At 43.0% G+C, this 23,343-nt stretch overlaps 1 protein-coding gene across 25 annotated transcripts in view; it reads right to left on the minus strand.

The window, feature by feature from the left end:
• Positions 1–23,343, minus strand: part of DTNA (dystrobrevin alpha) — a 356,301-nt gene that overhangs the window by 12,299 nt on the left and 320,659 nt on the right. For 17 of the 25 annotated variants that reach the window (XR_004277999.1, XR_004277998.1, XM_032310167.1 and 14 more), the window contains 5 exons: positions 21,647–21,760; positions 14,524–14,620; positions 12,616–12,636; positions 4,095–4,254; positions 1,576–1,665 (listed from right to left, as the gene is read on the minus strand). Coding sequence is in view for 23 of the 25 variants with exons in the window: in XM_032310167.1 (XP_032166058.1) it covers positions 1,576–1,665; positions 4,095–4,254; positions 12,616–12,636; positions 14,524–14,620; positions 21,647–21,760 (482 nt within the window). In the remaining 2 variants the exon portion in view is untranslated. The remainder of the gene's footprint in view (positions 1–1,575; positions 1,666–4,094; positions 4,255–12,615; positions 12,637–14,523; positions 14,621–21,646; positions 21,761–23,343) is intronic. The other 8 variants (XM_032310173.1, XM_032310185.1, XM_032310177.1 and 5 more) reach the window with 1 other exon arrangement.

Consider the following 23,343-nt stretch of genomic DNA (forward strand, 5'->3'; position numbering starts at 1 on the left):
GACATGGATCACAAGTAGGCAGAGAGGCAGGCAAAGAGAGTGATGAGCAGAGAGCCCAATGCCGGGGCTTGATCCCAGGACCCTGGGATTATGACCTGAGCTGAGGGCAGAGCTTTAACCCACTGAGCCACCCAGGTGCTCCAGAATTAATTCCTTAATACATCTGTTTTGCCCCTTCTACAAAAGTCTTCATGAGAATTGCTGTTACTTTTGCTTACTATTACTTTATGATTTTATTTATTTATTTGACAGGCAGAGATAACAAATAGGCAGAGAGGCAGGCAGAGGGGGAGGAGGAAGCAGGCTCCCTGCTGAGCAGAGAGCCTGATGGGGGCCTCTTTCCCAGGACCTGAGATCATAACCTGAGCTGAAGGCAGAGGTTTAACCCACTGAGCCACCCAGGTGCCCCTTACTATTACTTTAATACAGGAAGTTAAAACTAAAATACTACATTCATTTAATATCTCAAAGTATTGTGAGTATAAACTGATAGTATTTGAAGCTTCCACAATGAGATCAACGTTTTAGTCACCATGCGCTAGGGCTGTGGGTAGACGCCATTAGTTGTGATGTATTAATTACTGCCATTTTTATCCTACTTGGTAATTTTAATTTAGACTAGCAGCAACAATTTTTATTACTTTAATTCTTATTGTAGAAGCTTTAAGAAAACTAAATCCAGAATCTTTTTAATATTGAAGTTGTATTTCTTTTTTTGATATATAATTTTTATTTATTTATTTGACAGAGAGAGAGAGAGCACAAGCAGGTAGAGTAGCAGGCAGAGGGAGAGGGAGAGGGAGAGGGAGAAGCAGGCTTCCCGCTGAACAGGTTGCTGGATGTAGGGCTCGATCCCAAGGTCCCAGGATCATGACCTGAGCCCAAGGCAGCTGCTTAACCAACTCTGCCACCCAGGCACTCCTTAAAGTTGTATTTCTTATAATTGTTTAATCTCAAACTTTGTGACTTTGTGATAGTCAGACAACTATCTTGCTGGGGTACTAAAGGAACAGATGAGATGTATTAGTAACTGGTAAGATATTTATCGGCATATTCATGCTGTTAAAGTTTTAAAAACTGTAGTATTATTAGAATAAAGAGTCCCTCTCAATGTCATGCTCTTTATTTTCTGGAAAGATCTTTCTTTGGACATACTGCAAAGGTAAATTTCCATTTAGCCTCATTCAAATAGCCATGCATTCCCAATGAACAGAGTTTAAATGAGTAAATAAAACATTTGACTTTAAGAAATAACTTTAGCATCATATCACTTTGGATCATGATATTATACCTTACAAATATCAGATATTATAAAAACTGGGTTTACAAGTCAATTTTTGTATATTTCTTTATTCCCCTCTGTATTTTTCAAACTTTCTGCATTGAGCATGTATTAACCATCTTCCAATCAGTAAAATATAAATAGTACTAAAAAGTCTGAATATACCAGCAAAGTACCACATAGATCTTTAATATATCTTTTTCTACTTGATGATGAGATCTCTAACAGAGGCCCCTAGCACTTATCGGTCCCTCTGCAATGAGTGGACAGCCTAAAGGGGACTGGGGACTTACCTGAATTCAGCTCTTTCACAAGAGAGGACATGGTGTTAGTGATGGAATCTGCAGCAACTAGTAAGTCATTCCTTAAATTTCTTCTTGAACCTTGAGTGAAGAAGAAATGATAATTAAAAACAAACAAACAAACAAACACAGCTTGTACTCCCCCCCCCCAAATTTTTATGCAGTTTATCATTTACATTGATAATCCTGAAGCAAGAGAGCTTCAAAGACTTCTCCTTTTCAGAAGTGCTTCGATTCATTTTCTGGAACAATACATTGTACTGAGGGGAGTGGCCACAGACGAAGGAGGGGTTCATTCAACTTACTGTGCAAATCAGGACAAGTTTGCGAGTGAAAGGGGCTGGCCATAATAATAAGACTAGGTGACCCGCCATAAACTGGGATGGTCCCAGGTCAGCTAGTATCTATAGCCGCCTCTTGTTAGGAAAACACACAGATGTAAAGTCTGGTTTTGCCGGGAGCGCTGCACCTTGCCAGCTGCTACTACTGTTTCTGCCATGACCTGGTGGCCAGCACATGGGATTCTGATCTCCATCACCACAGCCTCTGTTTCTCATCAGGGCTCCTGGAGTTCCCCCTACCTACCATTATAGGTATCTCTGGGGAGTGGGAACTCTATCTGCTAAATGCCCCAGAATGTGGGATGGGGTGGGGATTCATTCTTGCCCCTGCTGTGAGACCTGGGCAGAAGGTGTACATCCGGGACTCTGAATTCCAACTTCGATTATGGTTTTTCATGGCAGACAAAGCTTATGATGAGGTTTCAGGCACACAAAGGGTTAAATGGGTGTCTGTGGACTGGCTTGGGTATGAGGTAGCGATGGAACAGAGGGCTCCATAACATCTTGGAAAAAAAGGGCTCAAGAATCCAAACACCTGACTTGCAGATGAAGTTACAAAACATGAGTTCTTTATGAGCTAGGGGCTGCCCCTAAGCCACGACGGCTCTTCTGGTAATTCCTCCGGAAGTAAACCTCAATAGGTAAAATAATAAATATATGTAAATTAAAAAGTCAAGAGTCAGATAAAACAATGATAATTGAAAGCTCAGTTTGGTTAAAAATGCTGTAAATTTCTTCAAGATGAGATTGAGAGAAAGAACATTTTTTTCTTCTAAAAAGTAAAAAAAAAAGTTTATTTTGTATAACTTATTTTCTTTTGCAGAAGAAAAAGCCCTCTTATGGATCTATTCCTCTCCCGCAGAGTAGACAGTAGTACATCATTCTCTTCCTTTAAGATTTAAGATTTTGTCCCCATACGCAATGCATGAGTGTCTCTTTCCTCATACGCTTGCAATCTCTGCCTATGTTAATTTTTTTTAATCTGCTAAGCGAGAGGTGATATTTGTATTTCTACAACAGTTTGTGAGACTGGACATCCTTTTATATCTTTATTGGCAATTTATAGTGCTGCTTCTGTCCATATCCTCCACCTGTTTCTGTTTCAGGACTGTCTTTTCTTACTGATCTCTATATGCTTTATGTGGCGCTACAATCGTGAAACTCGATTGCCACACACTCTGGAAATGTCTTCCTCAGTCTATTTTTTTGTCTTTTGACTTTATTTATTTATTTATGCCTTAAAACTAGTAATCAAATATATCTCCCTTTTCCTTAGATCTCTATGTGAGGACCTGGAAAGATGTTCATGATATACTGCTAACCTAAAAAAAATTGCAAACTGCAGACCAAAATACAATGCATGGTCTTGTTTGAGTGAAAAAGAAGAGTAGGTGTTTGTAAAAATTACCTATAATCATATATAAATGAAAAGCTGAGAAGGACCAAACTGTCTAATAGTTTGGGAATGAGACTGGCAAGGTGAGGGTCCTGTAAGAAGATTTTTTTCTTTTTTCTGAACTTTCTGTAGGTTTAAAAAGCGATGGCAAGAAAAAGTTTCACAGTGGCACAAAACCGCTTGCCTTGCGGACCCTGCCCCTACCCCTGGTGTGTGAATGGAAAACGTAGCAGGTGGGAGAATACGGTTCTATTTATCACTCCTGGGGCTTCTCCATTGACTGTGGAGGCTGAACCCCAGGGCCCCACGTTACAGAGGCAGTGATTCAACGCTGGCGGGCGGCTGTCAAATGACGGAGCGACCGCTGGATCGCCGCGGGGCTCCATCCCGCTTCGGCCGGGGCAGTTTAACCTCAATCTTGAGTTGGCTTCAACACCGAGAGAAGAAAGCAGGAAATAAGATCTCTCGGAATTTTAAAGTGGATTCCATTTACAAAGTTTCCCGGGATACCGGTGAAAGGATGTCCCTTCCCTTAATGCGCACAGACTCCTAAAAAGAGGAGCGGGGCTAGAGAAGCCGAAGGGACGGAGGACCGTGAAGCGAGAGACTGACCCGCCTACGGAGCTTCCAGACCAGTCGGGCCGAGGGCCACGCGGGCCGAGCCGCTCGGTGGCTCTGATGAACTCCACCCGCCCAGCACACCGCGGGGTCCCACTTGCCGCGGAGGGAAGCAGAACGCAGCGACAGCCAGGCCCCCCCCTCCCCCCACTTACTCTGCGCAAACGCCTCCTGAACGTCTCCCCCGACCCCCGTGAGGGAGTCCTGAGGGGTGTGCGACGGGCTGGAGCAGGCGGACGCGGAGCGCACCGGCATGGGGATGGGCCTGCTGATGGTGTGGCTCGGGGAGGAACGAGGAGAACCTGCCCCCTGCGTCTGGAGAGACAAGGCAAGTCATTAACGGGTTTTCCCAAAGCCTCGGGCAAAGATAAAAAACTGTAACCCTGAGGGTTCCCCAGCAGGACGACGCCCGGGCTCATGCAGACGGTAATCCGAAACCTGAGTTGCCGGGGGCACAGAATTCAGGGCCACATGGCTATAGTCTGGAGTTTGGGTTACAACTGGAAGTTAAGAATATTAGTAGAGGCCTGTTCTATAGGACGCGAGATGTGTGCCCGTTCAATGAGGCTACTGGTAAGCGGTGATAATTACAAGGTGTGTCTGTTTCCTCTTGGAGGGAAGTTCCGTGTAGCATAAAAAGACATTTCAGGATAGAGTTTGAAATATAAACTAGGAGACCCTTGGGAATGGATGTGGTTTGTATAATTCCTAAATTTTCAATCTCTCTCTCTGTCTTGGCATGATCTTTAGAGGATAATTTATAGGCCAGATCACGCCATGTAATATGGTGCATATTGAGTCTCCAATTAAGGGTCAAATGAGGCACAAATTGTTTAATCCCTATTTTGGGGCAAAAGTTCACTTTGTCAAATTGCTCTGTGACTCGATTCAAATGAGGAAGAGAAAAGAACTCTCGGTTTCTAATTTTCGGCTACTTTAGGGATTTTTGGCCACATCTCCTGTAGAGAATGTCTTTCTCTGCGTCTATGAAAAAGCAGTTATTTTAGCAATAAGAACAGTGAGATTTAAAAGTGAGTAAAGAAAAAAAGTAGAAAACAATGAAAAGCCATTTCTGTCTGTACTATACTCCTAGGCATGAAACCATTCACACCTTGAATTTCACAGCTTTGTTTCTACAATGAGGTTTCTTGGAAAGCTTTTCCATGTTATGATAATTAGTCTACGAAGGAAGCCAATCATGAGTAAGAAAATGCAGTGGGACCCTCAGGTGCATTGGGCGTTCACATAAACTCCATTCCAGTCTGTTGGGTCCGGCCAGGGAGACAGAAGACTCTTTCACAGCAAGACCCAGAGACTGACCATCAATGCATTCAGACCCAGGGACATGCCCCCTGAGAGCAGTGCTCTGGACTATTCGATTTACACTTTGCTGTGGGGTCTGCTTGCAGTTAAGACACACAACATCAGTTCTGGAAAATGCCATGCTGTTAGCTTTCTGGGGCTCAGCGTCACACACAAAAGTCAAATCTATAAATTGAGAAAAATCTAGAATTAGAAACAAGGCAAAAGAGAACAGAGCAAAGAACTCATGTGACGCCGGTGGGCTGGGGATGCCACTCTTTCACTCTCAGCAGTACCTTGAATGGTCTGTCCGGGCCCAGGGAAGAGCGTGACCCTTGGCAGCCTGTGGCCCCAGCCTGCTCAAGGACGCGTCTGATTTCCCCCAGCAGACTTTGCCAGCTCAGTCTCAATAACCACGTAACCTCCGCTTCTGAGCTACCGTGGTATCCTCCTGTTCCCCACACTGATAAGAAACGACTTCACTTTTGCGTCGTGCTTTGCCAGGTAGAGGGGTTTTCATGTGCCTCCCCACTGATTTCTCTCCACGACCAACCGCACTAGGCATCATCACTCTAAATGTGCAAGTGTGGGGTTGCAATGCCCAGAGAGGTCAAGAGGATGGCTGGGGGAGGTCGAGCGGGAGAGCCTGGGCTGGGGTCAGATGCACAGATGCTCTGAGCACAGATGCTCTGGCTACCCTGGAATGCAGGGGCCCGGCTGTGTTTGGGCTGCTGGGGGGCCCTCAAAGGAGTCCCTCTGCCCTGAGCCGGGCGGGGCCCCTGGCAGGCTTCTTGCCCTTACCTGTCCTTTTCCCCAGGGACCAGTCACACAGCAGGGAGGAGCAACTGGGATGGGAGGTTGGACAGAGGGGTTGAAGGAAGGAGGCTCCTCTTGGCTATGTAGCTGGGTTACCCCCTCAACTCTGGGGATCCAGACCCTCTTCTGGGGTAGGAGTTTCCTGATAATCACAGTAGTAGTAGTAATGGTAGTAGTAGTAGTAGTAATACAATGGCACTTTTTAATGTAACTTACAGTGGCCAGAGCACTTTTACATACATTGTTTGGTTTCATTCTCCTCATTTTTGGAACTAGGAATGATAGATGCTTATATTCGAATAGGAGTTTGCCATCTATAAATTAATTTAACCCCAACTATTTCACTTCATCCTCCTAGCAACTGTATCAAGTATAATATTCCCATTTTTCAGGTTAGCCAACTGAGGCTCCATTTTTCAGGTTAGCCAGCTGAGGCTCAGAGGTGGTAACGGTTACCCGAAGCCTCCAAGCTAGAGAATGGCAGAAACAAAGTGGATCCCCCTTTCGTCGGCAAGCCTGGGGGTTTCCCGCAGCCCCACAGTTGCTTCTGAGGACCAAAGGCATCAGGACAACCCATCGCAGGCTTCACTAATGAGAAAGGTTTAGCAGCCTGAAGCTGAGGAGGTGCAGGGCCTGGCCCCATCCGAGGTGTTGGAGTAGCAGCCTAGGGCTTCTGGCTGGCCTGGAGGATACCTTTCAGGTGCCCGGTTGGGGTTGTGGGGGAGAGTGTGAGTGCCCCAGGGGTGGAAGAGCCTGCGGTCTGTTTATCAATCACTCCAGAAATGCAGGTGCAAATCTCTTATCTGCAAATCTGAAATCCAAAAAGCAAAGTACTTTGTTTCATAAGGATTTGAAGCTGTGTATATGCTAACTGCGCTGTGCGGCCTTTCTAAAGCCCGAGAGGTTCTGACTCCTGGGACCTGTCTGGAGCCAGTGACTTCAGATGTGGGGCTGTGGGTATGTATTTCAGTATTTTAATGGCTATCCTGGTGCTGCTTGCACCCGTTAGTTGGGCTCTCCAGTACAGGGAGCCCACAGGGCTGCCTGCCCCCCCCCAACCCCCTTATCCCCGCCTTGGGCAATAACTTGGTCCTTGGAACCCTCCTGTCTGTAAGTCTCTTACCTCCCCTTCTGCTCAAGCCCTGAGCTTTCCCGCTGTGTTTGAGGCATTTCCACTCCCAATGCTCCCTGCTTTGTACTGCCTGGTCTCCTGGTCTCAGCTTTCCCCACTTCTTCCTGCCTGCTTCCTTCCTTCAAAGCCCCTATTAGTGGTTCTGTGTTAAGAGACAAATAATTGACTGTAGTTATGTGTTAAGGGAAAAACAGTAGACTGAATCTAAATTACACCGCTGTGTGAGTGACGGAGAGCCACCATCTCCTAAATGAATCTCTAATTGGTACAATTTCAAGCAGTCTGATTGTGTGAAGACTAAGTGGAGATTCTGTGCTGGAGACACGATTCACTGGCATCTTCCCCGCAATGCCCAACAACACCCACCGCATGTCCAGACTCTGGGGAGGGGAGGGCCCTGGCTCCCTGGAGATCATGTCTCTTTGTCTGGACACTGTCCAGTTTGATGCATTTCCTGGGGCCTACTGCTGGGAATGCCATCTCAGGCCTTCCTTCCAGCTCTCTCTTTAGGGTCACTAGGAAAGGGCAATTGCCTCTTGGTGTTGGGGTAGATCAGTAGAGATATCACTGGGTTTCATTTTCCAGAACAGGTGACCCCTGTGGATGGAGGCCTCTGGCCTGGTCATGAAGTCTGGTTGTCTGCTAACAACTTCAGAAGAGTTAGAGTGCGTAATCTCTGTGAACATCCTTTCCTGGAAATTACTTGATGATTAATGGAGAGAAGACATGAGGGACAATGGTCCATGCAGATCAATATAGAGATCTAAAGTTCCTGAGAGAACAGTTGATTTATGGAAGAAGGAAAACATACATCATACTTGGCAAATTTAGAATAGCTCGCTTCCTAGCGAATACATGAAAAATTCATTTCTGCACTCCATCCTCTGAGTCCTCTCAACTTGCTGTTGTATCAATTTTTAAGAAGGCTGACAAAATCCATACATTTTTCTGATTCTTTTCCAGGAAGAATTTTGGTTTCCTCCCAGCACCAGAAAGGAGGGAGGCTTCAGGGAAAGGACCAAATGTGTAATCGCTGAAACAGCTGTTCCTGGAGATGCCGCTGGGCAGGTGACCACGAGACAGGAGTGGATACCCTCCCCGTGGCTGAAAAGTCTGCCTTTCAGGTTTGGCTGGGAACACAGCCCAGTCCGCCTGCTTTTCGTTAGCAGCTTGAGAAGGTGCAGCAGAGCAGCGTTTGGCTATGTTTGACCGCCTTGTCATCCTTTCGTCCAGTACGCATTCACTGACTATCCTTAAAGGGATTGCTGTGTCCACGGTGCTGCGGGGACACAGATGAGGTGACTAATTCTGACAGGTCAGGCAGGAGGCATCACTTGACTTGGGTCTTAATAGTGGAGATTTCGGGGGCAGAAGAGAGGATGTGTTGCAAGGAGAGAAGAACATTCCAGGCCTTAGCGTGTCATGAACAAGGGAAGTGTGAGGGAGCCAGGCTGGTGGACGCACCGGTTCGTCATGGAGAATGGAGGAGACTGAGGCTGGTGAGGGGTGGTGCCAGGTTTGGGGGTCTCTGATGTCATAAAAGGGGCTAGATTTAATCTGAACTAGAAGGTCATCTCCTCAGGTTTGTAAGTAGAGAAGTAATTTTTACTTTCCCAGAATCAATGGGCTAACCCCTGATTTTAAAAAAGGTAGTGAGAGGGGCGCCTGGGTGGCTCAGTGGGTTAAAGCCTCTGCCTTCGGCTCAGGTCATGATCCCAGGGTCCTGGGATCGAGCCTTGCATCGGGCTCTCTGCTCAGCGGGGAGCATGCTTCCCCCTCGCTCTCTGCCAGCTTCTCTGCCTTCTTGTGATCTCTGTCTGTCAAATAAATAAATAAAATCTTAAAAGGAAAAAAAAAAAAGGTAGTGAGAGAGACAGAGTCTGAGAGGATATGTTTTGAAGACGAGATGTTAGTCCTAATATCGCAGTTGATTATTTATGAGATGAATTCTCCCCCTCCAACTCCTCTATTCCACCTGTGACCGCGTCCCCCCCCCTCCACAGGATGCCCACCAGAGAGGATGGGCAAGGAAACGAAAGGAAGGTGAACTGATGCTGGTAAAACTCATCATTTCTGGCCTGTTCATGTTCCACAATGTGTTTTAGAGAAGTAGGAGCCTGAGTGACCAGGATTTCCTGAGTTCATAGGGCCTCCAGTTGTAAAGAGAGAAGAGAATGGGGAGCAGGAGACAGGATTTGAAATGTTTCACTTTCCTGCTCTGACCGAGACACTTAGTTAACTGGAGGGAGGAGTTGGGAAGGTGTTCTTGTGTATGTGCCGGTGTGTAAAACAGGGGTCCCGTTAGAAAAGTTTGCATATTGTTGGACACATGTGTAAACATCTATATGCAATTTTGAACTAGTAGCTGACATGCATATAGTATTTTACAAAGTGCTTTCACATCCATTATCTTTGAAAATCTACGCAACAACCCTCTGAGCTGTGTAATTTTCAGTGTGTTTTTAATAGATTCCTGGGAAGTTAGTTGACTTAGTCAAGATCTTACAGGTGTGATAGAAGAGTGGGGACCCCTCCAATCAGGTCTAACACCAGTGATCTCTCTACAAAAATTTTTATTGAGACCTTACATTCTGAACTCAAAGTCAGGATATCTGGTTTTAGATTGGGATGTGATATTTGGCACTGGAAGTCTACCAGAAACAGAAACATATTGTCACTGCAATTACACCCCAACTGCCTTCATTACTAAACTTTTTATGAGTGTTCTTTTTATGGTTCCTTCAATAAATCTTAAAGATACACAAAGAAGAAAGAGGGTAGGATAATTTTGATGCAAGTTTTGTAAAAAAAAAATTTATTGCTTATGATACCATAATCATCATGTTATATTACAGGCACTATTTTTTTTTTAAATTCATGTTCTCTCCTCGAGGGGAATAAATTCATGCATTACCTCTAACAAGAAACAGTATAATTAGGAATTATATATACCAGTATAATAAAATACATTGAACCACACAGACTTATGATAAAGCAAATAGAGGTTATTAAATCAAGCACAATTTGTTGTGCGCAGTGTCTGAAATCTGGTTTTACAAAGAGAATGTCCCCAAAGGGGTAAGGCTCATAAATAAAAAAACAGAATTTAGAAGCACACGCCAGACTAAAACCTCTAAATTCTCTCCTTAGATCATGTTATACCAAAGGAAGTCTATACATTTGGATGGCATAAGTTCATTTCCTTGTAGGACTGCCTGCTCCAGATCGGGCCAGTCAGGGTTCTCTGTCTTTAATTTCAGCTGAAGGTCAGTGTCATAATCAGCCACTTGACATCTGCTGCTGTATTTATCTGTTTCATTACTTAGTGCTCCTCCTCTAAAGCTCTGAGGGAAGACTTCCTTTTTATATTTCATGCCAACCGAAATTTTGGTCCCCTGAGAACTGGCATTTGGGTTCTGATAAAACCACCAATTATGTTTTACTTTTCTTTCTTTCTTTCTTTCTTTTTTTTTTTCCTTGTCTCCTGGCCAAAAAGCTCCGAGGCACACGCTTGCTGCTTAAGATGAGCATATTGGCATTATCTTTTGTTTCATTTCTAATTTTTATGAATTTATTTTATGAAGTCATTTTTGATGACTTTTGTTGCAAACTATCTCGGGTCCTTTTCGAGAAGAGGCTTGAGCGTACAAGCAAATCAAATGAGTCAAGACCAGTAAATGGGTCTCTGCGCCCAGACAGAGCACTGCTGCCATCTGGACGGTGCCCACGAGAACCTCTGCAGCAGGACCCAGCTGAGGGCCGCCTCTCCCAGACTGCGGAGCTGGGGAGGGCTGGGGGGGTGGGGAGGAGCGGGAAGGCAAGGAGGCAGGACACTGCTCTACGTGCTCAGCCTCAGCCAAGCTTTGGCTCTGGGCAGCATATGTTCGTGAACCCACTGGTCCACTAAGCCTTTCCAGAACAGGTAGCCTGGGAAGAGGCAGGAAAGGGGTACAGGAAAGACCTTGCTCAAGGGAGGCTGACTGTCTATTGGATGACTGCCCTCTCTCTCCACTTGGCGGAAGAAGTTTGGAGTTGAGCCTTTTTTTTTCCTTTTTCTGTGTACATGCTAAGTCAGAGACAGGAAAGAAAAGAGGCTGTTGCAAAGAGAAGCGGCACAGCAAGGCATTTTTGTCTAGCATGATCTAAGTGTGTTGGAAGTATAATAGCAATACCCCGTGTGTGGCTTTACGGGCAACGGCACAGGCTATACGTGTCCGTCCTTCACCCAGGGCGACTCTCTCTCTGTCAGATTTGACTCTAGTCAAGTAAATTTTTTTCACAAAATACAAAATAGTGTCATACATTGTCTTTATTGTCTGACATTACAGATTAGTTTTACACTTTCCTTTTTTACAGACCGTGGGAATGAAGGGTAAAAATGTGTCCAGCATTTTGCAGACATTCTTTGTTACACACAAACACACACAATGAATAATAGGAAAGAGAATACAGAAGAATAAAAGGTACGTTGAAATCGGACAGGCTGTGGTTCTAATCGATCCCAGGAAATAACATGAAACTTCCTGCTAACACTAGCAAGAGTACATGCACTTGACATTAAAGCTGCTGTTATTTTGCTTCTAGTTTGTTATTGTTATTTTTTGAGTATGCTACTCCCTCTGCTGGCCCTGGACCTGACCACAGGGTCAGACATAGGGTTCTAGTTTAGACTACGGTTACGAGAGTCACGGTGCTCCTGCTTCCGGAGAAGACATATGTAAGGGCCTTGTGAACTCCCAGAGCAGAAAGGTTCTTGGTGATAAGAGAAAGCCTGAAAGTTACCTATTCTTTTGAGATTATTATGAACCAATGGTAGGGATTCTGCTTGCAAGAACTAAACAATGGGCAGTGTTTCTCTTAGGTTGAACACATTTTAGTGACAGGGAAGACAGGGCTTAATACTTCTGCAATGAAAAGAGATGCAATTGGCTGACATTTTTATACAAGGAGGTCCCACGCCTTTCCATTAAAATGGATACTGAACTAAATGGTTGACAGCACGAGAGGATGTAGAGAGTAGCTTGAGTCTGGGGACTTTTCCTAGTGTAACTTTAGTAGCGGTGGTAGGCATCTCTCTACTAAGAGAAGGGTCTGATCAACAACCCAGAAAACATGAGACTGGTTTGAAATGTACACTTCTGGAGATCTAGAAAGGTTCCAACAAATTACACTTTTTCCCCCTCTTCTAAAAGATATAATAGCTCTTGTTTTGATGCTGACAGTAGTAATAGTTATAAAAAATGCTAACTTTTGTATGTGTCCATTCAAGCACTACATTGAAAAGGAAGCAAATTAGTATGATTTTTTTTTTTCTCTTTCCAAACTGAAGCATGAACATACATTAGAGGCAAAAGCAATGAGAACAACAGCAGGATGGCAGGCCCCTCCACAGTTAGTTAAGACCTGCAGTAGGGAACATAACTTACTCCCTGCTTCAGTTCTTCTTCCTACAGAAAGATTGAATCAATAACAGTTAGATTACCCAGGGTTCCAGCAAGAGCATGTACACAGTGTGACGGAACGCAAAGGGGAGGGGGAACATCAACATGGCTTTGATGGCTGCCTCTCCTACCTTGGTGACTTTTAGTTCCACAACTCTTTTGGTATTTGGGACAGACCATCTCTTTCCTTCCTGTGTCCATACATCTTTCAACACAGTCTATCCCTCTCTCCTCGTGTTTGTATATCCTGATCTGATAGACTGTGCTCAGGTGGGCTAGATGGCTGCCAAGATGGCTGGCGGTAAGTGGACTCCTGGATCCCATCACTATGGTGACAGAAGCTATGGGAATATAAGTGTGTGGGGGGGTGTGTTTTCAAGGTTTCCTGTCATTCAGTGAAGGGAAAGATGAGATCGACCCTCTTCATTTGGTATATTTGAAAAGGAAAGCAGAAAGAGCTTTTCTGGATCATCCAGTGAGATAACAGAGCAGAAACAGTAAGAGGTTATTAGTTATCTAGTCCTGTATTCATATGTACAGTACAACAAAAAGTGAGTTCTACGCTTTATGGGTCTAATACACTGAAAAGGAGATTTTGTTTAGAGATGATAAAACATTCCCAACACTGATGGCAGGAAAAGTTGACTAAAGAATAAAACAATAAAAAAAAGGGGCGCCTGGGTGTCTCAGTGGGTTGAGACTCTGCCTCATATCTCAGGGTCCTGGGATCGAGGCCCGCATCGGGCTCTCTGCTCAGTGGGGAGTCTGCTCCCCACCCCATCTGCCTCTGCCTACTTGTGATCTCTGTCTGTCACATAAAAAAAATCCTTTTTAAAAATTAAAAGAGCAGAGAAAACAAAAGAAAGAAGTGTCACACTTATACCCGGCCAGGACACAGGTTTCAGCAAGTATTTGTCAAATAAATAAAAGAAAGAAAGAAAGGAAGAAGAAAGGGAGAAAGAGATAAAAGAAAAGGAAAGAAAAAGAGGAAGGGAGAAACAATAAATTCTGGTGTGTCAGGGATGCCGGAGAACCAGGGACCTAAAGTAGGGACGTCTGTCTCACAGGTGAGCTGCCCCAGGGACCTGGCCTTCCTCACTCCATCAGAAGTTTCAGTTCCTGCCTTTGGCAAGTCCCCTTTCCAATCCACAGTGGTTCCTGTGTGTCTACATCAGGCAGGCCGACCATATAGCTCTGACTCCTCCACTGAGCTGACTGTGGCCAAGGGGCCATGATTACTCTCGCTGTGACTTGGAATGTGATTTAGTATATACCGAAGAAGGGAATAGAGATATGAAAGGAAGAATGCTACTTCCCGGGGAGAATAACATCATAGTACTCTGCAGAGGACCTTCCTAGGTCATCTCATTAAACCCCCTCCCCGCAGAGAGCAAATAGTTTGCATTTGAGACCTACAGAAGTTATGTGACTTGCTGCTAAAGCCACACAGATGAGATAAAATGTTTCACTGAAATTAACAGTTACTGGTTTTAATAAAACTATAGTCACCCCAAAATTTCATGGCTGTATCTTCATTTTTTGAGTTAGACATTAGATTCTGTTCACTTTATTCAGAATTATTGAAGCTATTAAATGTAAAATATTCCTAAATAAATCCAGCTTTATTATTTTTAAGGACATAGGAACTGGAAATAAGCCAAGAAGTTGTCCTTTGAAGGTCCTCAGTGGTCTGGTTCCAGGAAATGGATAAGAATGAGACTTGTCATTGACTGCTATCATTTGTTGTATCTAAGAAAAGGTCTTAATATCTGGGACTGAAGCCATATTTTGGGGTTAATCACATATATCATTGGAAAAATAATTGCACATTATGTATGAAAGATTTTTAGAAATGCCATAGTCAGAGGTCTAGGAAGTATTTGAACTTCTTACCTTTAGTAGCTTCATGAGACCTTCTAACTGGACCATTAGCTCTCTCCGGCTCTCCTGGAGAGCAGACATTCTCTGTTCCAGCTCATCCTTGCGCTGTCTAAGAAAGAAGCAATTGTCATCAGAACAGCATTCAACCAACTGAGCTGATCACATTTCTTAGTCTTGTGGCAATAGTGGACCACCAGGAAAAGGGCATCTCTGAAACTCTAACATGGTTTCCAAGCAGGAAAATGTTGTCAAATGAACATGAGGTGTACATTTGTTTGTTAGAAGTCATACTAAAATAGAATTAGGATCCTATTTGCTATTGCACCCAATATGGTTGATTGCAAATCAACCATTTGATGAAATCTTTTCTGAATCCTTACTATGTTCTGGGCCCGGTGCCCTGCCATTGTCTCTCCCTGAGACAACCAACAAAAACCAAACTGTCACTGAAAAGGGTCAATCCCATAGATCCTCCAAATGCAGGGACCCTTTTGTAAATCTCAAAGGAAATACCGATACTTTAGTATTTGGAAATTGGATTTTAAAAGTTAATTTTTCATTTCTTCCATTCTTTGTACGCAATGCCGTGTCTTTCAGAGGTGAAATATTCATAGTACAGAGTTTTTATAGTCAATTTAAGTTTTCTTCTTTGGGTTTGACTTTATATAAAGCAAAGTCAGAATAAAGGAGTTCCTACACAATTGTTCTAACTGCAAATAACCTATAAGGTTCATGTTTGTTTAATTTTGTTTGTTTTGCAGAACTTCTATTAAGCTGTCAGCAAGAATGGAAACCACAAAGGACAATCTCTACTCTATCATTTATATTGACACTGAGAGTACCAAAAATACCTTTGAAATGAGAACTGAGAAATGAAACAGTATGGGGAAGAATGTTAATGGTTTACGTTTCTGATGTCTATGTTTGCTTTTCAAGTCAATTTCAAATCTATTATTTCATGATCATTAGTGAATAATGCACACAGTATTTTTTCCCTTGCCCCAAAGGTTTCTGTTTGGGTTTGAGATGTTGGAACTTATATTTTAAAAAATGCGTGGGTGCTTTAACCATGGGTTAATATATGAATGGATATGTCCAGTCTCAATGAGAAGAAGCACAATATTTAGTGGAGCTTGAGCAGAGACTCTGAAATGACAATATAAACCTGACAATATAAAAATGTCACGCTGACATAGGTCAATGACTCATCCATTGCGAAGGTATTTTGTGGGAGGACAGGTTATGGATATTAATGAAACATTTCTAATTTGTTTTGATACAGACTTTCTCTAATGACTTATGAATTTAAAATTTGTAAACATGTCTCAACTCTTTTTGAATATATTTGGATTTTTGGCTTTTATTACCACTTAAGGCTTTTTCTCAGAGCATTTCTTCCTTTGATTATCTTTACAACTGTCTCTTTTCTGAATCCCAAAGGACAAGGATCATCATCATTTTATAGACTTTAATGGCATTTTATACTAGTCTTTGTCTTCCAGGGCTACAACACTCTAATTTTAAAAGCCTCGATCCATTCAAAAATATTCTTCAATGACAAATCCACTGGCTGTTTTATCTTTGACCTTGTCTGCACCTCATGTTCCAAATATAACCGTGTTAGGGCTTGGTAGAAGGATAGAGAATGTTTCTGATGTATTTCCAGTTTTCTTGTAGATATTGCTCTGTAATTTTTGGATTTTTAGTCATAGGAGCACTTTGTGAAGAAGGTTGCAGTAAAACTCCAATATTGTAGCTAAGAAATACTAAGAAAAGGCATCTAAAATCTACAAGAGAAAGTTAACTTTCTCTTGTATTAATTTAGAATTAATCAGCAATAAAAAAAACCTTGTTTGTAATTTTTTCTTATAGTAGTAATCTTTCAAAACATGACATCCACTCTTTCTTTTTTTAAAGATTTTATTTATTTATGTATTTGAGGGTGAGCGAGAGAGCACAGAGGGAGTGGGAGAAGCAGACTCCCCGCTGAGCAGAAAGCCTGAGGCAGGGCTTGATCCTAGGACCCTGAGATCATGACCTGAGTGGAAGGCAGCCACTTAACCAACTGAGCCACCCAGGTGCCCCTGACATTTACTTTTTCATGCATTTGATTAAATTCAATTTTTTAAAAAATCACTTAATGTCTTTATTTAATCTTCCTTATAAGTGTTTATTTAATCTTCTCTATAAGTGGCTACCAAATGTGGGTCTGATTAACACATTTGTAGTGTAGCTTCTATGGTTTCAAGTAGGAACAAGAAAACAAGGACTAAGTAGTAATTTTATTTGCACAGAGCTTAATGTATTACATCTCTAAAGGAATGCCTTTTATTGGTTAAGGGTCTGACTCTTGGTTTCAGCTCAGGTCATGATCTTGGGGTCCTCCATCCTGGGATGGAGCCCTGAATTGGCCTCTGCACTCAGCATGGAGTCTGCTTGAGAGGCTCTCTCTCCCTCCCCTCCTGCTCATGTTGTCTCTTTCTCAAATAAAGAAATAAAATCTTAAAAAAAAGAAAAAAACAACCACCCTACTTTCTCTTAGGACAATGTTGGGACAACAGGCAAAATTTTAATATAGATTGTCTATTAGATAATAAACATCAATATTAACTTGTCTGAATGTGATGATGGTGCCATGGTTATATAAGAGAACATCTTTTTACCTAGGAAACATATACAGGAGTACTTAGGGGTAAAGGGTTATGATGTCTGCAACTTACTCTCAAATGACTCATCAAAAATGTGTATGTAATTGTTATATATTCACATATAAAGGAAGATAGAGAAGGATGAGGTAAAATGTTTGCAATCTCTAGGTGAAGTACAGAAGGACATTAATTGTGATATTCTGACAACTCTTTCCTAGGTTTAACATGGTTTCAAAGTAAAGTTAAAAAATATACTGTCATTTATGAAATGGCTGTGAGAAGAGACAATAGTAGTTTTAAAGATATATCACTTTGTAGTAAAACAAAAAGAACTTAACTTTATGTTGTTTCCCCAAAATAATGAAAAATTTAAACTTGTCTATTAAATTCCGTCTGGAAACCACAGGCTTGCAGCAGAGATTACACTTTCCTCTTTAATTAATAGAACAAAAAAGTCCACCTTATATTAGCAAGTTTTCTTTAAGAATAATCTTATATACATTGAAAATAATGTAATTTGGGGGGTATAAAATAAAATGTTTATTTTTTTGGCAAGGTAAAGATACAGAAATTATACTTTTTTCCGCTTTGAGATTTGTAGTGTGAAGTTAGTTGCTTCACAGTTGTAATAAATGTTTTCTTCATCCTACAAGATGGTATTGTCTTTGCAAACACAGTTCTTATCCATTCATCCCACAGACATCCATTCAGCACTTTTGTTTTAAGATACAGTAAATAAAATAATGAGTAGGCTATGGTATTTACCCTTGGGTGAAAGAGGAGGAGAAATATATAAGTTCAAAATGTTGATGACGAGCATACAATAAAAATACGAAGAAACGGCTATATATGGTGATACCAAAGAAGATGCCCAGTTCCAAACGGTGGAGGAATTTAAGGAAGGCTTGCTAGATAAACTTCTAAAATTTCCCTCAAAAACTCTACCCCACTGTAGAAGGGAAAGTCCTCAGGGACCATATGGAATGTTCCAGACCTTTCTTTGCTTCATTTGTGCCTCCTGATTGTCTGTATTCTTGAAGTTATTAATAAAACTCAATACTGGAGTAAGATCTATAATTCATGTGAGTCTAACTCACTGTATTGGCTTAATATGTAACTACCACCTTCAGGGGCTCCTGCTGTAGGATTAACAGCAATATCCTCAAGGTGGTCTGTGAGGCCACACAGCATCACCGTCTACCCCCACCTACATCATCAGCTCCATCTCCTACCATACAGCCCCTCCTTCACTAGGCCTATCGATCTTTCAGTTCCTAAAAAAGTGCCAGATTCGCTCCTGCCATTTGGTCATGGTACATCCAGTCTCTCTCTTCCAGGGGACCCTTCCTCAGCTGTTCCATCCCCTCTGCCACTCCTAATCCCCGTTCCTTATGTATCCACCTTTCATACTTCGACTGAAACAATCCTGCTTCATGGTAGACTTTTCTGATCGAAGTGAAGGGCAGGTTTGATCATTGTGTCTCTGTTTAAAAACCAGATTCCTTGGAGCACTTATCTCAGCTTATAATTATCTTCTTACTTGTGCAGTTATTTGATTTCTGTCATTTTCCTACCAGACCACGCATTCTGTGAAACCAGGACAGTATCTTTTTCAAGATACTGGGTATACTGCATTTTGGAAATATTTGCTGAATGAACTAAATGAATAATAAAATGAGGAATGATGTATCTGACAACAGTGTGGATGGACCAGAGGCCAGCAATCAACTGAGTGTTAACAGCTCAGCAGGAGATAATTAAGACCCAAGAAGAGGAGACAGAATCCACATGTGCTGCTCACTGTGTGGGCTCTTGGGCAAATTATTTGGCTTCTGTGAATCTTCAGTTTCCATATCTATAAAAAGAGCATAATAATAGTGTCCATCTCCTGGATTTGGTACAGCAATTACCTGGGCTAGTGTTTATAGAGCTTAGTGCATAGGAAGTGTCAGATTAGCCCACAGAAATGCCCATCATTTAATCCCACTTGGTTACCAGATCTGGATTGCAAACCTGGCTCTCAGCTTTTGTGTGGCTAATGTGAAAATGGAAATGTGATTATTTAGAAAGGTCATAGGGCTCTTAAGATAAAAATAAACTATGTGTTCATGAAAAGCAGAGCTCTGCTCCTTTGTCTCCTCACCTGTTTCCCAGCTGAAAGAAATTTCTCCTTTGGTTTCTCAATAAGAGACCCAGGCAAACTGCAATGGACAAAGGAGATCTCTATCAAAGAGCTCCCATGGTGGCTTCATATGGCCACCCCTCTGGGTGAACTAAGGCCAATGTAACTGGGCAAGAGGACGTTGTTTTAGAGTCTGAAATGTCTAAAGAATAACAGGATACTCAAAGGAGCTCTTTAAGAGAAGGATGTCAGGGTATCTGTGAAATCCCCAAACTGTGCAAGTGCTTAGCATGGAATAAGTGGTTTAGAAACATCTAGAGAAATATCCAAGTAGAAGAAATGTGTAGAATGACAGGAAAGCAAATCCGTTGGGATTTAGTTGTCTCAGGCCTTAGGCCTGTGGCCACAGGTATGGGCCACCAGCTGACAGCAAACACCCCCAAATACTGAAGTTTCTCACAGAGCCAGATTCCTTGGCATAGGTTTGGGCTCAGATGTGGGGAATACCCACAAGGCAGGGCCAGGAGGGTGTTTGGAATTATCAGTGTATTCCAATAGCAATGTTGAGGAGGGAAGAAATATTTGGAAAGCTATCATCAGTGACCCAGGCACATAGAGATGCCTTCCCAGAATGCATCATCCAAATGGAACCAAAGACTTTTGAAGGCAAATGCTAAGGAAGTGTCTGATGAAAACATTTATGAAAAATTCCTAGTCATCCATGCCTCCATCAGAGAATGGGACAACCAACAGAAGAGGCATAAAGAACATTTCAGGCAGAGACAAGGTAACTTGACGTGTAGATGAATGATTACTCTTCTAAGGTGCTTTATTCAGTTACATTTCTGTGTACATTAGACTTGCAACTCGTGAGCCCGGAGGGCCTCCATAATCCTATTGGGCAAAGACTCTTTCGAGCAGCATTTACTTTTATATGCCTTTGAGGATGATGATATGAAATATCACTTTTTCCTTCTTTCATTGTTCATCCCTTCTGGGGGATGATGTAGTGTGATGTGCAAGCATTTCTAATACATCACCCTGAAGGTGGGACCAGAGATTCTGTCATCTGGAAAGGAAGATTTTCTGATTCTTCCATTAAATTATTTTGTTATTGGAAGTATGCCATGATCTCTTCACATCAAGCAGCTCCCACAGCTTGCAGCTTCCATAGATCTCCTTTCTCTGACTCCACCTTGGGGGGACCTGCCGTCTAGCCAGGTGCACCGGCCTGGGGAGAGTGAACACAGAGTGTCGCTGAGAGCAGACAGGACCTGCAGCCTGCAGGGCCCGGACGTTAACATGTCTGAAGAGCAGGGCTGGGACGGAACCCCTAGAAACATCTATGGTAAAACCCACACGTAGCCGTACAGAACCTGCTTAATGTAGCTGTGTGGGAGAAGTAAACGGCAGCCTAATTCTGACAAGGGATTCTGAGAAGAGGCCTCTGTACTTCCTATCAAGAGCATGCCCCAGAGTTCCGTATACTCGGAAGGTACCCCGCTCCCAAACTGGAAGATGTTAAGAATGTCATACTTGCTAACTAAAAGTGCCTCGTGGAATATGACATTTCTACGAGGCAATGGCTGTGAATTTATCCTTGCGTGGTTTGCTGCACAGATAGGTTTGAGCCTGGGCCATAGTCAAGGCATGGCACTAAGCCAGCCTGACCGGAAGCCCTCCGCGCCCATCCTTTCGCACATGCGCAGAGGGAGGCGCTGCAGTCCTTGGCTACTCTGCACCTTTCTGACTCCGAGAAATGCACTGAAATTCAGGGGCAGAACCAGACGACCTTCTAGGGTCCTTTCAGGCTCAAGTGTTTTCTGGTGCCAGACTAGATAACAGCAGGTGGTTTAATTCATTTGCAGAGCAAGAAGATATGAAGTCTGTTTTTTAAGCATGTAAAGCTATTACAGACCAAGATTCAGAGAAAATCAGGCTCCTTTTTATGGGTTATAGGTGAATATTTTTTTGGGAGGGGTTATAGGTGAATTTTTAAGTGTAAAAGCCTGTGATGTTTATTTAGCTGTTTATGTGATTGTTTTATTGATCAACTTGTGTCATAAATAACACTGTTGTTGACAGTGCGAATAACAACGAAGAGTTGAGTTCACCTGTTTTCCATGGAGAGATTTTGTCTCTAACGAGTGCTGTTTCCCCTTCTCTGTGTCCAAGAAAAGAATATAACAGCATCTCCTTGAAACCCCTCAAATACCAGCAATTAGGGACATGCTATTAAAAAAGAGAAAGCACGTTATGTCAGCAGCGGTGGTGGCTAAGGACCATTCTCTGGTTAGACGCTGTGGGAATTTTTGAAGATCCAGTCATTTGCATTTCCCCAGAGGCCTCTGGCTCCTTCTCTTACCTGAGGAGCCGGAGTTCTGCCAGCAGAGTGGGATTTTGCTGGGCCTTCTCTGGAGTGGGCTGAGAAGCTTGTTCGTGCTCTAGCCGCAGCCTCTGGATCTCCTGTAAGATTTCTCTTGGGAGAGAGGAAGAAGGTAAGAAACTAGGGTCAGTCAACTTCCAGGATATCCAGGATACTAACATCACGGTGGGGTCACCCCACATTTCGGAGCAGAAGCAAGCCTCTGTGACCACTGGTGTTTCTGAGCTGTGGGCTGTGGCGAGGTGGGCACTGATGGGAAAGGGAGGGCTGAGCTCAGCTCCTGCACGTTCAGACACTGCACATGTTGCTGGAGCCTTGAAGCTGAGTGTTCTCCCCGGGACCTAATAATCTCTCTAGTAAGTAATGTAATGCCGTGGTAATGTGTTCAGCTTTGAAAAGTGCACTGCTTTGGAGCAAAAAATGTATCTTCCGATTATTGATGATCACAGTCTGACACCGCAAAGTACTTGCAGCTACCAAGTAAGAGGTGCTTGGAGGGAAAATAAGGATAAATGGTGTTCATTTCACAAAACTAAATAACCCCATTCTTTCACCAAGAATGAGAGTCCTCTCACCGGATTTATCTCAGAAGCCCCCGGTTAGGCAAAATTCTTTTTCTTTTTCTTAACATTTTCGGCCTTCAAAATGGATCTCAGAGAGGGTAGCCCTTGAAGGGAAGGGCTTTTAAAAGGATTCGCTGTAATTGAGTGTGTGACATAAGAGTGCTATTGGCGTGACCTCTGTCCAGGGTGGGATATGTCTGTCTATTATTGATGTTGGAGCCCGGGCTGCCCTGCACGGAGATGAACATTAGGCTGGCCATAAAAGGTGGGTGACTTATGCAAGGCAAATTATTCCTAAGTGAGTTAGAAGCCATTACGCTAGGTTACAAGTCACTTATTCTTGGGGGAGGGGTCAGTCTCCCATTCAGCAAAATGCACAGGAAACAGCACCAAGGAATGAAAGGTGAACTTGGTGAGCAAGGCTGATGGCTTTCCATCTGAAAGGCTGATTTACAATGGCCTGCTTCATAAACACACCAGAGTTAAGAAGCTAATTAGCAGTCACTACACCTCTCGTGGGTACAGTGAGAAGACTGAACTGAAATTCAGTTGTTTCTCATCTTCTTCTGTCCTCCTTGGTGTGCCATGGTGGAAACCTTTCTCTAAGAGAAATTTTTTATGGAAATTCAAAACGTCAAATGGTTAAAAGGGAGCTCGCTGGTCTGGTGAAAGAGAGGGCGGGCCCTGAACTGTAAGCCCTTCCCTCCCGCTCTTCAGGCACCTCCACAGAGCTCAGCCTGAAAATCAGTAAGCTGGGATTTCAAGGATCTCCTCCAGGGCTAACATCCTGATATTCTGAGACTCTCCCTAGTTCTCCTTGGTGGTTCCAAGGACAGAAGCATGACTCAGCATTTAGCTGAAGGAAGAGAGAGAGAGAAGCTGCTCTGATCAGGAAAATTATGTAAGATATGTAAGAGCATTAGTACTTAGTTTCTACCCAAGAACGATGCTCTCTTCTTTCATCTTATTTTATTTAATCCTTAAACAAATTATTTTGTATGTGGGTACTGCTATTATGTGTTTCATGAATAAGAAAATCAAAGCACAGGCCAGTTGACTGACTCATCCATGTTCAGTAAAAAATGGGTGGGAGAGGTGATGTGAACTCAAGCT

This window comes from Mustela erminea, chromosome 13 (genome assembly GCF_009829155.1).
Source record: "Mustela erminea isolate mMusErm1 chromosome 13, mMusErm1.Pri, whole genome shotgun sequence".
Lineage (NCBI taxonomy): Eukaryota > Metazoa > Chordata > Mammalia > Carnivora > Mustelidae > Mustela > Mustela erminea.